This window comes from Mandrillus leucophaeus, unplaced genomic scaffold (assembly GCF_000951045.1).
Source record: "Mandrillus leucophaeus isolate KB7577 unplaced genomic scaffold, Mleu.le_1.0 Scaffold137, whole genome shotgun sequence".
In the NCBI taxonomy this organism is placed as follows: domain Eukaryota; kingdom Metazoa; phylum Chordata; class Mammalia; order Primates; family Cercopithecidae; genus Mandrillus; species Mandrillus leucophaeus.
In genome coordinates this window covers 758,434-775,488 of record NW_012101332.1, presented here as the reverse complement: position 1 = coordinate 775,488, position 17,055 = coordinate 758,434, and the positions used below count along the sequence as shown (strand labels likewise).

Below are 17,055 nucleotides of genomic sequence, written 5' to 3'. Positions count from 1 at the left end.
GATGATAGAAATAGGATAGCAACTCAGGAGAACGTAAAGAGAAAATAAGGCCTGGTGTGGTGGCACACACCTATAGTCCTAGCCACTCGGGAGGCTGAGGCAGGAGAATCACTTGAATCTAGGAGGCGGAGGTTGCAGTGAGCCAAGAATGAGCCACTGCACTCCAGGCTGGGCGACAGAGAGAGACACTGTGTCAAAAAGAAAAAAAAAGAGAAAATGATCTGAAAACTCCATTCCCCTAAACTCTTATGCCTCATTTCCCACTATGTAAACTATGGAGAGAGAAAAGGAACTTGTGGAGAAAGCTGGGGGATGAGTCCCATTCTCTCCCTACCCAACCCCCAGCAGGAGGGGTCCCCTAGGTAATGCTTTTTTTTTTTTTTTCCTGAGATGGAGTATCACTCTGTAGCTCAGGCTGGAACACAATGGCGCAATCTCAGCTCATCGCAACCGCCTCCTCCCTGGGTCAAGCAATTCTCCTGTCTCTTCCTCCCAAGTAGCTGGAATTACATGCACCTGCTACCACGCCCGGCTAATTTTGTATTTTTAGTAGAGACACGGTTTCACCATGTTGGTCAGGCTGGTCTTGAACTACTGACCTCAAGTGATCTACCTGCCCTGGCCTCCCAAAGTGCTGGGATTACAGGCATGAGCCACCGCGCCCAGCCCCAAGGTGATCCTTACAGCAGCGAGGGGACTGGGATCTGTCTCCTGCCTGTGTAGGAAGCCCTGGAAAAGCCCGGCAAGCAGCCAGCCAGCTCCAGCCGCAATCCACATGGCACTTCCTTGCCTCCCTTTTCCTTCCTGCACTCCAACCCTGGATGGGTCAGAACCTGGCAGTGAGCAGGGTTGGGAAGAGGATAAGTACAAGGTGCAGAAGCAGGAGAGGTAACCAGGCTCTCCACCCATTGAGGCTTCTGGGCGGAAGGAGCCCTGAGCCCGGACAGGGAGAAGATCTGTGATGAGTCACATTTGGAGATTTGATGAATATCTTGGATGTGATGCTCTGATGACCAAATTAAATAGAGGCTCGGTGGCCTTTGGGCAGATTATTGCTAAAAGTGCACAAAAAGGCCAAGGCACCTGCCAGAATATTCACTGAGGGCAGGTGAGTTATGTTCTTCATGTTTCTTTTATTATTATTTTTTGAGATGGAGCCTCGCTCTGTCACCCAGGCTGGAGTGCAGTGGCAAGATCTCAGCTCACTGCAGCCTCCACCTCCCAGGTTCAGTCAATTCTCCCGCCTCCATCTCCAGGGTAACTGAGATTACAGGCGCACACCACCATGCCTGGCTAATTTTTGTATTTTTTTTTTTTTTATAATTTTTGTATTTTTGGTAGAGATGGGGTTTTACTACGCTGGCCAGGTTGCTCTTGAATTCCTGGCCTCAAGTGATCTGCCTGCCTTGGCCTCCCAAAGTGCTGGAATTACAGGTGTGAGCCAATGCACCCAGCCTGCTCTTTTCTCTCTTTTCTCTCTTTCTTTCTTTCTTTTGAGACAGAGTCTTGCCGCTCTGTTGCCCGGGCTAGAGTGCAGTGGTGTGATCTCAGCTCACTGCAACCTCTGCCTCCTGGGTTCAAGCCTCCCAAGTTTAAGCGATTCTCCTGTCTCAGCCTCCTGAGTAGCTGGGATTACAGGCATGCACCACCATGCCCGGCTAATTTTTATATTTTTAGTAGAGACGAGGTTTCTTTTTCTGTTTTTTTAATTCTTTCTTTTTTTTTTTTAATTCTTCTAGAAATGGGGTTTCACCATGTTGGTCAGGCTGGTCTTGAACTCCTGGCCTCATGATCTGCTTGCCTGGGACTTCCAAAGTGCTGGGATTACAGGTGTGAGCCACCATGCCCGGTCTCTTTATATTTCTTAATGGCACAAGATGATGCAATAAGTTAACTATGTTTTCCTAAAAATGCATGGTATTTTCATCCTTGATTAAAACCTCTATTTGTCAGTACAGTATCAAGACAGAATTCCTACTGTTTCTCTTCCAACTGTAGGATAATTTTAAAAAATAGAGATTATGGATTAAAAATACTCCATGAAACTCCAACCCAACGTCACGCTTGCCCAGGTTTTGTTGATTCCCTCCCCTTACCCCCAACTCTTGACAAAGGTGACAGTGCGACACTCATCCATTTGTTTGACAAGCACGTCCTGGACTCCATGCTCTTGGGCATTGGGGATAACGTGGTCCCTGCCTTCCCAGAGCTTCTAGCCCAGGAGGAGGGACATACTAAATCAACACACTGAGATAAACTCATAAAGACGAGGAAAGGGAACAGGGCGTGTTATGACAAAACTAGAGAAAGACCTGATTTGGACAGGGAGAATCTGGGAGGGCCTCTCTGAGGAAGTGACGATGAGGCTGGGAACTAAGGGCTGAGTGGAACCAGAGGAAGAGCTGGGGGAGAGTGCTGCAGCCAGGGGGTGCAGCACAGGTAGTGGCCGACTAGGGAAGGCCACGGTGGGCAGAGCCCAGAAGGAGGCCGTGAGGTCACCAGAGGCCAGGCCACATGGGGCCCTGGTGGCTTAGCACTTCCAATCCTTATCATGAGAGCAGGCAACCATTTAATGATCCGATCTGGTGGTGAAACGATTCCGTCTGCCTCCTCTGATCCAGTCTGCCATTCTCTGCCCTGCTCTGTGCTCAGGAAGGAAGATCTCTCCAGCCGTGTCACCTGGGTTCCTGTGCCTTGGGAGTTTGGCCAATGGCAAGCACTGGCAGGGGATGGGAAGACAGGAGGAGAGAGGCTGGAGTATTTCTTTCTCTTCTCTTCCTCCCTGAGGGGCTGTGATGATAGCATCAATGGCTGTCATTTTTGGTCCCTTACAGCTACTGCTCCTGTTGGGCTGCCCCTCTCCCAGGGCCATAGCTCTCACTAGCTTTCAGAAACTTCTCCTGTCTCCCTCTGAGCCCATCAAGCCTTGGGGGTGGGTATAAGGCTCCTGCCCTGGCTAGTCCCTGCATGCAGCATCTTCCCACACAGTTCCTGCAAGCTCCCCACACCTCTGTTAGTGGCATCAACTCCCTTTGGTTAAATCCTTGAGGGAGATCTGCTTCTCACTGGGTTCCCAATGGAGGCAGACGCTGGCAGAGGGACAACAGATTGGCAATCTGCGGAGAACACTGTGGCTGTCTCATGAAGAATGGACGGGAGGATGGGGCATGTGCAGGAGACCAGAGAGGGAGCTACTGCGGGACTCCGGCCGATCAGGCCAGACTCCTCGCTCTCCATCTCTGGCCTTGACTGTCTAGTGACCCTTCATGCCCCAGGAGTGCCACGTGGCTGGGTGCTGCTCTGGGCTGAGTGGATTCCCCAGCACAGGTGCTCAATGCTGACTAAAGTAATGGTTTAGAAGTGGACAGACGAAACACGTTTCTACCAAGGTATGGTGGGCATAGCTTTAACAGCAAAACACATTTTCCAGAGCGGACATGCTTCAAAGAATGCCACACACACCAGGGAAATTTTCTTCTGTGGGAAATCTTGTGGGCATGGCCTTACCCCAGGCAGGGGGATGGATGAGATGACCTCCCCTGTCCCTCTCTCTACTGAATGGGGCAGTCAGATTGCACTTTACAGAGATGAAGGGCTCTGCAACTTCTTCTTTTTTGTGTGTGTGTGTGAAACAGTTTTGCTCTTGTCTCCCAGGCCAGAGTGCAATGGCGTGATCTCAGCTCACCGCAACCTCTGCCTCCTGGGTTCAAGTGATTCTCCTGCCTCAGCCTCCAGAGTAGCTGGGATTACAGGCACATGCCACCATGACCGGCTAATTTTGTACTTTTTTTAGTAGAGATGGGACTTCTCCATGTTGGTCAAGCTGGTCTCGAACTCCTGACCTCAGGTGATCCACCTACCTCAGCCTCCCAAAGTGCTGGGATTACAGGCGTGAGCCATCGCGCCCGGCCGAGCTTTGCAACTTCTTAATTTAGCACTTAGCTGCTTACAGTGACAGATTTTGGCTTTTCCTATATTCCTGATTCATGATTTTACGAATCATAAAATTGCAAACGGCTGAAGGTTTTTGAGCCATCAGAACAGCTGGTCCTTTACTTCCCAGTGGGAGCGACTGGGTTTTGAGAGTCCACAGGCTGCAGGGATGATGCGGGTGGTCATTCGGAAATGGCACACTTGAAACAGAAAGGATGACAACTCACGACACAACCAGGAGACGAGGTGACCTGGTGGCCACCTAAACACTGGAGGGCAATAAGTGTTGCTAGAACACTCAGAATTATTTATTCAACCGTTATTTTTTCAGTGCCTACAACACTGGGGCCAGGCGTCTTTCCAGCAAGCAAAGATGGCTTTAGGGTCCACTATGTGCCCAGCTCTGTGCTGTGACAGATACAGGAAGCTAAACATGACATGGGATGGGGTTACTGTCAAAGGAGGCAAGAGCCATGTAATTTTTTTTTTTTGAGACAGAGTCTTGCTCTGTCACACAGGCTGGAGTGCAGTGGGGCTCACTCTAGCCTTGACCTCCTGGGCTCAAGTGATCCTCCCACCTCAGCTGGGATTACAGGTGCATGCCAGCATGCCTGGCTAATTTGTAATTTGTTTTTATAGAGACAGGGTCTCCCTATGTTGTCCAGGCTGATCTTGAACTCCTAGGCTCAAGTGATCCTCCTGCCTCAGCCTCCCAAAGTGCTGGGATTACAGGCATGAGTCACCATGTCCGGCCCATCATATCATTTTTATGGTGTGATGTGTGCTATGACAGAAACATGTTGGGCAATGGCACTTGGAGCAGGTAAGGAACCACTGGAGGATGTCAGAGGCTCATCTGAGTTCAGTGTTTTTTTGTTTTTTTGTTTTTTTTTTTGAGATGGAGTCTTGCTCTGTCGCCCAGGCTGGAGTGCAGTGGTGCAGTCTTGGCTCACTGCAACCTCTGCCTCCTGGGTTCAAGCGATTCTCCTCTCTCAACCTCCAGAGGAGCAGCTGTGATTACAGGCACCTGCCACAACACCTGGCTAATTTTTGTATTTTTAGTGGAGATGGGGTTTCACCATGTTGGCCAGGTTGGTCTCCAACTCCTGACCTCAGGTGATCTGCCTGCCTCAGCCTCCCAAACTGTTGGGATTACAGGTGTGAGCCACCGCACCTAGCCCTGAGTTCAGTCTTGAAGGACAATCAGAAATTCACTGAGTTGGGGGCCAGGAGTTGGGGGTTTCAGGAGAAGGTAAGCTGGGGAGCTGTGGCCAGGCTCCCTCCACAGGCGAGAGGCAGGGTCAGGTCTGTCCAGAGAGCAGCGGCCTGTGGGGAAGGAGGGACGGGAAGGCAGGGTGATGGCTGAGGAGTCGCTTCGGTTGTATCTCTAACATTTTCTTTCTTTAAAAGTGAAGGAAAGAGGGAGAGCTGAAGCAAACAAAGCAAAATGTTAACATCTGTTAAAGCTGGCGGTGGGCACATGGGTGTCTGTTAAATGATTTTCTGCATGTTTAAAATATTGCATAATAAAAATACTTTAAATTAAATTATAAAAAACAAGAAAGGTTTGTGTGTCAGAGAGAAGAAATCACTCTGGAGACCATGCAGAGGCGGGCCTGGAAGGGTGGGAGGTTGGCTGCAGGCTGATGTGATGACCCCAGTAGGAGAGGGGAGGTCAGAGTGGGGACGAAGAAGAGAAAGTCACCCCCCCGACCAGCTCAACCCCTCACCTGTGATGCATCCTAAGAAGGCTGCCTCCTTTTCCAGTGTGTGCATGTGTATGTGTGCATGTGCATGTGTGTGCATAGGTGCAGGTGTTTATGTGTGCCGTGTGAGTGCATGTATGTGTGTGCACGTATGTGTGTGCATGTATTTATGTGTGCCCGTACGAGTGCATGTATGTGCGTGCATGTGCGTGGATGTGTGTGTGCATGTGTGCGTGTGCGTGGATGTGTGCGTGCATGTGTGCGCGCATGTGTGCGCATGTGCCTGTGTGCATGTGCCTGTGCATGCATGCATGTGCATGTGTGTAAATATCTCCCATCTCATCTAAGATTAGTCCTCAGCCCCACAAAGGGCCTGAGGTGCAGGCACTCTAGCTGCTGCTGCTGCATGTTCCAGGAACCGACGGGCAGGGGGAGAGGGGGCCTCAGGTCCCGGGACATGCCTGGAAGGAGGCCCTGCCACGCAGTGTGCTGGCTCCCAGTAGCCAGTGGGCAACACGTGCAGCACAGCAGTGCTTGACAGCCAGTGCTGCAGGCTGGGATGCCCCTCCCTTCCCTCGCCCAGCCGAGGGAGACAGCTGGTAGACCCGTGGTAATTCCGCAGCGACTATCAGTGCATATATATACGTACTCTGCTCCAGCACCTCCATTTCTAGAATTTCTTTTACAGCTGTATGCTTGGACTCAGGCGCAATCAGACTATAAATAAGACTGTTCATTGCATCAAGCAACAACCCTAATACCCATCAGTAGAGGACAGGAGATGACCCTGCATCCAAACAATGGAATATGAAGCGTCAGAAAGAACAAAAAGCACTTCATGTACAGGTAGGAAAAGATCTCAGCTGTATGCGGTGGCTCACACTTACAATCCCAGCACTTTGGGAGGCTGAGGCTGGAAGATCGCTTGAGGCCATGAGTTCAAGATCAGCCTGGGTAAAACAGAGAGACCCCATCTCTACTAATTTTTTTTTTTAATTAGCTAGGCATGGGGGTGTGCACCTGTAGCTCCAGCTACTCAGGAGGCTGAGGCAGGAGGATCGTTTGAGCCCAGGGGGTCAAGGCGGCAGTGACCTATGATTGCACCACTGCATTCCAGCCTGGGCAACAGAGTAAGACCCTGTCTTTAAAAAAAAAAAAAAAAAAACCCTAAACAACAAAAACCTCAATTCTGCCTCCAAAGAAGGGCCGACCTCCACAGGCAGGCCCTGCTTCCCCCTGACTTTCCTCTGGGCCATCACTCGTGCCTCTTGGTCCTTGAAGCCCGGTGCCCAGGCCTGGCTGGTGATTCTGGCTCTAGGACAGGCACACAATTCCAACTGGGCCAGTGAGCCCCAGTTTAGGGAATTCTGATGCAACTCCTGGGAAAGAAAAGCTCTCATTTTGGGGGATTTGCGGCTGGCAGGATGTTCACCTCAGAGCTGCTGGACAGGTGACCCCCAGGAGAGGGGGGCAGATCCAGCCAGGTCTAACCGTGCCATTTTTGAGAGCTTATATACACAACTGTCTTTTTGTCTCAAGCCACATTGAGATGGGTCTTCTGTCACTCGAAACAAAAGATTACAAGCAAATACAAATCCCTGATGGTTTCCTTAGCAAAACTGGGGAGCCATGCCCCTTTCTGGCAGAAAACCACTCTCTGAGATGGTGTGGGGAGTGTGCGCTGCGCTCTCCTCCTGAAGCACAACATGTGAGGTGGTGGGGGGCCCTGTACTGGGACCCACTCGGGCCAGCTGCCTGCCCCTCTCTCCGTGCACTGCTGGGGACCGGGTGTGGCGGGGCATACCTGTAGCAGACGTTATCAGTGCAGGGGTTGTGGACTCGGACAATGATGAAGACGTGCTGGAAGTGGGAGCGGATGTTCTTGGGGGTGAACGGTAGCGCGCCAGGCTCCTGGAAGATGATCGTCACGATGTCGTTCCCTATGTGCCTCTTCCGTAGCAGCTGGGAAAGGGCAACAGAGGGGGACAGGAACGTGTCACAGGTTGGCCTGAGGGGTCCTGCCTGGACCACTGCCACAGCTCCTTACCCACCCCCATTCCCGCTCCCTGCTCACACATAGCCCAAGGAACGAGCTTCCTGTGGTTCCCTCTGATTCAGGATAAAGGACAAACATCTTGCCATGGCCCGGCAGGCCCCCGTCACCTCTCTGACATTCCCCATGGCCCGGCAGGCCCCCGTCACCTCTCTGACATTCCCCATGGCCCCTGCTCACTCTGCTGCAGCTACACCCCACCTCCTGCTGCTCCTCAACCACGCCAGAAACACTTCTTTGAGGCCTCTGCACCTCTGTTCCCTCTGCTAGGAACATTCTTCCTGAGTCCCCACGTGGCTTCCTTCCTCACCTCCTCTGGTCTTGCAGAAACCTCCCTCCCAGGGAGGCCTTTGCTGACTACGTTATCCAACATCCATCCCACCACAACACTCCCTGATCTTTGCTTTCCTGTCCCCATTACTTAACACTTATTGACACTCAGCACAGACAGTTTTCCCCTCTTCCTTTTGTTTCCTGTCTCTTCCCACTGAAGTGGCAGCTCCATGAGAACAGGGATTTTGTTCAATGCCCACCGCTGTACCCTCAGTACGCAGCACAGTGCCTGGCATACAGGAGGTGCTCAATAAATATGATCCAGAGAGCACAGGCTGGTGCCCTTCAACTTGCTCAAAGCCACACTCAGGGACAATGGCAGAGTCAGATCCCAGGTCACTGGCAGGGCCAGTTATGGCGCCACCCCTTCCCTGGACCCTGACTGAGGTCAAGACGGCTGTGGCTTCCGAGTGCCCTATGGGACCCTCACCCTCTGATACAATTTGGCTGTGTCCCCACCCTACAGTTCATCTTGAATTGTAGCTCCCATAATTCCCATGCGTTGTGGGAGGGACCCGGTGGGAGGTAATTGAATCATGGGGGTGGGTCTTTTCCGTGCTGTTCTCGTGGTAGTAAACAAGTCTCACGAGATCTGATGGTTTTATAAAAGGGTAGTTCCGCTGCACAAGCTCTCTTGCCTGCCACCATGGAAGACATAATTTTGGTCCTTCTTTGCCTTCTGCCATGACTGTGAGGACTCCCCAGCCATGTGGAGCTGTGAGTCCATTAAACCTCTTTTTCTTTATAAACTACCCAGTTTTGGGTAAATCTTCATTAGCAGTGTGAAAACAGACTAATACACCTTCTCTCCCCTGCTGGTCAGTCTCCGAGGAAGACTCTGTTATCTTCACAGGTGACGCTGTATTCACCGTGTTTGGCTTATTTGCTGATATTATATTGTTCTTTTTCTTTTTTTTTTTTTTTTGAGACGGAGTTTCGCTCTTGTTGCCCAGGCTGGAGTGCAATGGTGCTATCTCAGCTCACTGCAACCTCCGCCTCCCGGGTTCAAGTGATTTTCCTGCCTCAGCCTCCTGAGTAGCTGGGATTACAGGCATGTGCCACCACGCCCAGTTAATTTTGTATTTTTAGTAGAGATGGGGTTTCTCCATGTTGGTCAGGATGGTCTCGAACTCCTGACCTCAGGTGATCTCCCTGCCTCGGCCTCCGAAAGTGCTGGGATTACAGGTGTGAGCCACCGCGCCCAGCCTATTATACCGTTCTTATTTACATAGTTCTAGTATTCACATAACTGTTAAGGAATCTGCCAATGCAGGAGATCCACGGACGGGAGTCCCATGGAGCTCTAAGTGACGTGGCTCACAGCATGAACTCCAGACACGCTTTGCAGCTCAACTCCTACGGTTGAATGGTTAGTTCTTTATGTATGTTTTAAGTGGCATTAAATCAAGTTGCTAAAGTAGCTATTGACTATGGCTGGTCCTGTACTAAACCCTGTACAGCCGTCTCTTCAATTTATCTTCTCAATGAATCTCCTAACAACCCCGAGAAGCGTTAACTCACTTTGCCCCGCTTTACAGATGAGAAAACTGAGGCTTACAGAGGTTAAGTAATTTTCCCTAAGTCACGTAGTGACGGAGGGAAAGAGCCTGGATTCTAACCCATTTCTTTACGACTCAAGCTTTTCTCCAGCACGCCTCCCACTTACTCAGGAACGGGTACTGCTCCCTGCACCCCTCCTGCGTGTCGGGCCCTGTCACGCTCCAGTTGCCGCAGGAGTGTATGGACCTTTCTCAATGACCCTGAGACAGGGGCACTACCATTCTAACCATTTTACACAGGAGGGACTCGAGGCCCAGAGAGGTGAAATCACTTACTTGAGATCGCACAGCTAGGAAGTAGCAAAGAAAGAACTCAAATTCAGGTCTAATTCTGAGATAACAGCCTTTTTTTTTTTTTTTTTGAGACAGAGTCTTGCTCTGTTGCCCAGGCTGGAGTGCAGTGGCACGATCTCAGCTCACTGTAACCACTGCCTCCTGGGTTCAAGCAATTCTTGTGCCTCAGCTGGGACTATAGGCACACGCCACCACATCCAGCTAATTTTTGTATTTTTAGTAAAGACGGGGTTTCACCATATTGGCCAGGTTGGTTTCAAACTCCCGACTTCAGGTGATCTGCCTGCCTTGGCCTCCCAAAGTGCTGGGATCACAGGCATGAACCACCAAGCCTGGCCTAAGACCAAACCTGTTAATAGCATGTTTTTAGATGAACCTTAGGAAATCAATATTTGACCATTTTTGGCCTACAATGTCACTTGTGCCAAATGGGAAAACATGTACACTTACTTCCTAAACTGTCAACACTCTGGGGCTTCTGTTCATTAGGAACTGGAAGAACTGCTCTGTGGGCCCAGCCTGCAAGCTGAGTCCAGGAGAGGAGCGGGGTCACAGCTGCAGCCTCCTGGCAATGGGTGTTTGGTGGTGCTGCCCACCGAGTATCCCTGCCTCCTCCTGGCAGCCACACCCACCTAGTTTGGGAAAGCACCATCCCAACCTCCGTCCATGTTTCAAGTTGAGCTGGCGCCACTCACCCTCTCTGGGGTGGGCATGAGCCTCGGGCTTAGCCAGTCTGCCCCTTCCACCCCCACCCCAGGCCCCGAGACTGGCATGTGAATGGTCTAATGAGACAGTTCTGAAACACTTCGGGACAACTGGAAAGAACAGCACTCTTCCTGCTGGGGTGGCTAAGCTGGTAGGATGTGAGCCTGTGGCTACAAGGAGGTGTCTCTGCCCTGCACCTGTGAATAAAGCTGCTGCAAAGAAAAGCGGAGGTGAGAAATGGGGAGGATTCCTAATATTGTTGGAGTCCCTGGATCCAACCAGACCTGAGGCCAGCCCTCTCCAGAATCTTAAGAGTTATATAACCGAGTAAATCTCTTTCTAGTTAAGCCAGTTTGGTGTTTCTGTTACTTGCAGTCAAAATAATGTTGACTGATTCACTCTTCTTCTTAAGACCAGTGATGACTCAAGAGGCCCTGGAGGGGAGTCGGGGTAGCTGGGGCCAAGCAGGGTGCCCAAAGAGCAGCAGGAAAGACTGGGGCCAAAGCGACATCTCGAACCACACCTGGCCTGGTTTCTAACCCCCGGGGAAAATGACTACGCTAAAGATGGCCTCCAAGGCCAAGGGCCTCCATATGACCTACAGGACGGTACTGGGAGGGCCAATGCTGGTGGGTGGGCAGTCAACATCCAGCAGCCGTGCCTCTGCTGAAAATCACTGACCTGCTGCCTGTTGTTGGGGGTGTAAGGGAGCAGGGTGGAGACGTGGAACATGATCTCGTAGTCCTGGTACGTCGTGTAGAGGGAGTGGGTTCCCGTGGAGTCGGCTGAAACAGAAATGCCAGTTAGGACCATGTTTCCAAAACCTTTGGGTTTTTGCCATATCCCACGTACCATCTGTGCTGGTTTTTAACTTGGTGCTTTTACTTCAATCCACTCTTAAAAACTAAATACATTGGCCAGTCGCGGTGGCTCATGCCTGTAATCCCAGTACTTTGGGAGGCTGAGGAGGGTGGATCACCTGAGGTCAGGAGTTTGAGACCAGCCTGGCCAACATGGTGAAACCTCGTTTCTACTAAAAATACAAAAATTAGCCAGGCGTGGTGTTGGGCACCTGTAGTCCCAGCTACTCGGGAGGCTGAAGCAGAAGAATCGCTTGAACTCGGGAGGCGCAGCTTGCAGCGAGTCAAGATGGCGCCACTGCACTCTAGCCTGGGTGACAGGGTGGCTGTGTCTCAAAAAAAAACCAAAAAAATTAAATACATTTAGATAAAAAGGAAACCCCATTGCTATGCACCCACCAGACTGGTAAAAATTAAAAAGTCTGACAGCACCAAGGGTTGGTGAGGATGTGGAGCAAACGGAACCCTTGAGGTGGCTGGTTAGGTGTGTAATGCGGTCCGAGCACTTCGGAAAACTTTTTAGCAATCTCTCTTAAGCCTGAAGATGGGCTTCATTGACAACCTAGCACTTCCTCTCCTCGGACCGCAGCCCAAAGAAATCATGCACACGTGTCCTGGGATATGGGTACAAGAAGCTTCACGTGTCAGTCACAAGAATGTGTGAACACACTGGTCAATTCACACTGTGGAAAAATATACAGCCAGGAAAAGGAACGAGTCACGGCTGCGGCTTGGGGGAATCCTCTGAATGTTGAGTGAAAGATGCTGACACAAAGCAGCACACACGGCGTGATCCCATTCATGTGACGTGCAAAAGCAGGTCAGAGTATACCAGTCAGGGATGCGTACGTAAGTAGCAAAATTATGAAGAAAAGCAAAGAAATGATTATCACTGAGAATCAGGATATGGGTTCTCTCTAATAGGAGAGAGCGTTATGACCAGGAAGAGGCAAATCTACTTATTGAGCCCATGTTTCAGAGGGGGAAACGGAGGCATGAAGAGGGACTGCCTTCCCAAGGTCACGCTGCACTAAGTGGTAGAGTCTGGATCAGAACTCAGGCTGTCGGACTCCAGATCTGTTTTTGTTGTTATTGTTGTTGTTTGTTTGTTTTTGAGACAGAGTTTTGCTCTGTCACCCAGGCTGGAGAGCAATGGGGCCATGTGGGCTCACTGCAACCTCTGCCTCCTGGGTTCAAGCAATTCTCCTGCTTCAGCCTCCCGAGTAGCTGGGATTACAGGCGCCTGCCACCATGCCTGGATAATTTTAGTATTTTTAGTAGAGACGGGGTTTCACCACGTTGGCCAGGCTGGTCGAACCCCTGACCTCAGGTGATCCACCTGCCTCAGCCTCCCAAAGCGCTGGGATTACAGGCGTAAGCCACTGTGCCCAGCCTCCAGATCTGTTCTTAACAATATTCAATGCTGCCTCAGCGTCCGGTGGGGACACTGAGGCCACAGCTGCCAGTGCCAGAGCCAGGTCGGGAGCCAGGTAACCTCAAGGTGTCTGCTCAAGCCAGGACCATCCCTGCCTGTAATTTGGGGAGACTACTTCTAGGAGCACTACGCTTCCTGGGGTCCTCTCCGAGAACGCACTTCCTGGCCAGGCATGGTGGCTCACGCCTGTAATCCCAGCACCTTGGGAGGCTGATGTGGGTGGATCACCTGAGGTCAGAAGTTCAAGACCAGCCTGGCCAACATGGTGAAATCCCATCTCCACTAAAAATACAAAATTAGCTGGGTTTGGTGACACGCACCTGTAATCCCAGCTACTCAGGAGGCTAAGGTGGAAGAGTCGCTTGAAACCAGGAGGTGGAGGTTGCAGTGAGCCAAGATCGCTCCACTGCACTCCAGCCTGGGTGACAGAGCAAGACTCTGTCTCAAAAAAATGAAAAACAAAAAAACCAAAAAAAAAACAAACAATACTAACACTCACACCTGCCAGCTTCCTCCACGCCAGGCGAGCCCAGTGAGGCCTGCTGCCTCCCTGCCCGCCCAGGGGGACACCCACACTGGCAGAGCTCTGGGAAGCACCTGGCACAGAGGGAGGGCTCAGGATGTTTGGGGCAATGCTGTCCCACGGAACCCTCACCGTGCAACCGTGCTTCCAAGGTTAAGTGCAATTATTACCTTCACTCTACAGATGAGGAAACTGAGGTCAAGAGAGGCAAAGCCACCTGTCCAAGATCACGAAACTAGCAAATGGCATAATATCATGCTCGTTCCTCCTACAGCCTCCTTTAGCAGGGGAGGAGGGGAAGGTTGTGATGGCCTCAGGCACCGGCCTAACACTTCACTTCTCTAAGATTTGTCTCCTGATCTGGGCTTCTGTTTTCTAGAAGAGCAAACCGAGTCTTGGTGAGGTGTGGGGCAGAGCAATTGACTGAGCCATCTCGGGGCCTTCTCACTCCCAGCCGATGAAAACTCACCCCCAAGGACAGTGGCAGTCCATTCCCCAGGGAGCTGTGACACCTGTGAACATCACCCATCCACCCACCTAACTACTGCTCATGAAACATTTCGATCCTATACATCATATACAAATATATTTTTTCTTTCTTTTTTTTTTTTCTTTTTTTGAGATAAAGTTTTGCTCTTGTTGCCCAGGCTGGAGTACAGTGGTGTGATCTCAGCTCACTGCAACCTCTGCCTCCAAAGGTCAAGCGATTCTCCTGCCTCGGCTTCCCAAGTAGCTGGGATTACAGATATGTGTCACCACACCCGGCTAATTTTTTGTATTTTTAGTAGTGATGGGGTTTCACCATGTTGGCCAGGCTGGTCTTGAACTCCTGACCTCAGGTGATCCATCCGCCTCAGCCTCCCAAAGTGCTGGGATTACAGGCGTGAGCCACCACGCCCGGCCCCATATATCATATATATTGATGTACACATATGCATGATATGCACAGAGACTGCTGCAACAAATATATCCCATGTGCCGCCACCTTAAGAAACAGACCACCACTCACACTCTAATGTGAGCACCGCTCCCCAGACACACCCGCCTCTCCCCAGACAGCCAACCACTATCCTATGTATTGTCTCCAGCGTTCCCTTTTTTATTTTTCCTATGATTGATGGATTGATTGACTGATTGAGACAGACTCTTGCTCGTTCTGTCACCCAGGCTGGAGTACAGCGGTGCGGTCTCAGCTCACTGCAACCTCTGCCTCCTGGGTTCAAGAGATTCTCCTGCCTCAGCCTCCCAAGTAGCTGGGATTACAGGTGTGAACCACCATGCTCAGCTAATTTTTTTGTATTTTTAGTAGAAACGGGGTTTCACCATGTTGGTCAGGCTGGTCTCGAACTCCTGACCTCAGGTAATCCGCCTGCCTTGGCCTCCGAAAGTGCTGGGATTACAGTTGTGAACCACTGCATTTGGCCTATTTATTTGTTTATTTATTTACTTATTGAGAGGGAGTGTTGCATTGTCGCCCAGGCTGGAGTGCAGTGGCATGATCTTGGCTCACTGAAACCTCCGCCTCCTGGGTTCAAGCCATTCTCCTGTCTCAGCTTTCCCAGCAGCTGGGATTACAGGCACGCACTACCATGCCCAGCTAATTTTTGTATTTTTAGTAGAGATGGGGCTCCACCATGTTGGCCAGGCTGGTCTCGAACTCTTGACCTCGTGATCCACCTGCCTTGGCCTACCAAAGTGCTGGGATGATAGCTGTGAGCCACTGTGCCCGGCCTAATAATTTTTTTTTTTGAGACAGTGTCGCTCTGTCACCCAGGCTAGAGTGCAGTGGTGCAATCTCGGCTCACTGCAACCTCCACCTTCTGGGTTCAAGTAATTCTCCTGCCTCAGCCTCCTGATCAGCTGGGACTACAGGCACACGCCACCATACCACCATACCCGGCTAATTTTTGTGTTTTTTAGTAGAGACAGGGTTTCACTATATTGGCCAGGCTGGTCTTGAGCTCCTGACCTCATGATCTGCCTGCCTCAGCCTCCCAAAGTGTTGGGATTATAGGCGTGAGCCACCGCGTCCAGCCTATTTATTTATTTTTGAGATGGGGTCTTGCTCTGTTGCCCAGGGTGGAGTGTAGTGGCATGATTTTAGCTCGCTGCAGTCTCAAACTCTCAGGTTCAAGCAATCCTCCCGCCTCAGCCTCCCAAACCTGGTGGCATGAGCCACCATGCTTGACTCTGTTTTTCTTTAGAGTTCCACTATATAAGAGCATATCCCCAAACAATATATGGCTGGTGGATTTTTTTTTTTTTTTCCAGAGACAGGGTCTTGCTTTATTGCCCAGGCTGGTCTTGAATACCTGGCCTCAAGCAATCATCCTGCCTTGGCCTCCAAAAGTGTTGGGATTACAGGTGTGAGTCATCCTGCTGAGCCTGCTGGTTTTTGCCAGTTTTTTGTTTGCTAGTTTTGGCTCATATGTGTAGTTCCAGCACTTTGGGAGGCCAAGAATCCCTGGAGGCCTTGTGTTTGAGACCAGTCTGGGTAACATAGCAAGACCTTGTCTCCATAAAAAAGGATAATTGGCCCGCACGGTGGCTCACACCTGTAATCCCAGCACTTTGGGAGGCTGAGGCAGGCAGATCACGAGATCAGCAGTTCGAGACCAGCCTGGCCAATATGGTGAAACCCCATCTCTACTAAAAATACAAAAACTAGCTGGGCATGGTGGCACACGCCTGTAGTCCCAGCTACTCGGGAGGCTGAGGCAGAATAATCCCTTGAACCTAGGAGGAGAGGTTGCAGTGAGCTGAGATTGGGCCACTGCACTCCAGCCTGGGCAATAGAGGGAGACTCTGTCTCCAAAAAAAAAAAAAAAAAAAAAATATATATATATATATATATATAGTTATGTGAAAGGCATCATTCAGGTCTCACTCTTCTGAGGTTTGCTGTCTTTGCACAGCACGAAGCATGCAGCTCTCCTCCACGCTGATGCCCTTAGTGCCAGTTCATCTCCGCTGGGTGAACACACCACAACCTTGCCAGTGTGCATTGGGTGCACCGAGGTGCCGGTGGTTAGGGATATTCAGTCCTCTCCTGCCGTGCACGTGTGCATTAGACAGAGTGCATACCTAGGAGTGCAGGAGCTGAGTCACAGAGCAGGGTCTCTTCAAACTGGACTTGAATGTGCTGTACCGTTTTCCAAACTGGCTGCACATGGCCAGGCGCGGTGGCTCACGCCTATAATCCCAACACTTTGGGAGGCTGAGGTGGGTGGACCACTTGAGGTCAGGAGTTCGAGACCAGTCTGGCCAATATGGTGAAACCCCATCTCTACTAAAAATACAAAAATTACCCAAGTGTGGTGGTGCACACCTGTAGTCACAGCTACTCAGGAGGCTGAGGCAGGAGAATATTGTTTGAACCTGGGAGGTGGAGGTTGCAGTGAGATGAGATCACACCTCTGCACTCCAGCCTGGGCCACAGAGTGAGATTCTGTCTCAAAAACAACAACAACAACAACAACAAAAAAGAAAAAAAAAAAAAGGAAAAAAGAAAAAATAAAATGGCTGCACTTATTTGTGCTCCTACAAGTCTGAAAATTCACAGCTCCACTGCTCCACGTCCCCACCCTGGCATCCCCAGACCTTTTAAGCTTTGCCCGTTGAGTGGGCGTGCAGTGGTGGCTCACTGTGATCTAA

General features: G+C 50.8%; 1 protein-coding gene across 1 annotated transcript in view; it reads right to left on the bottom strand.

Annotated features, from left to right (window-relative positions):
• Nucleotides 1–17,055, bottom strand: part of SIPA1L3 (signal-induced proliferation-associated 1 like 3) — a 381,648-nt gene that overhangs the window by 111,221 nt on the left and 253,372 nt on the right. The window contains exons 7-8 of the mRNA XM_011973395.1: nt 11,265–11,368; nt 7,444–7,601 (exon numbers count right to left, since the gene is read on the bottom strand). Of these exons, the coding sequence (XP_011828785.1) occupies nt 7,444–7,601; nt 11,265–11,368 (262 nt within the window). The remainder of the gene's footprint in view (nt 1–7,443; nt 7,602–11,264; nt 11,369–17,055) is intronic.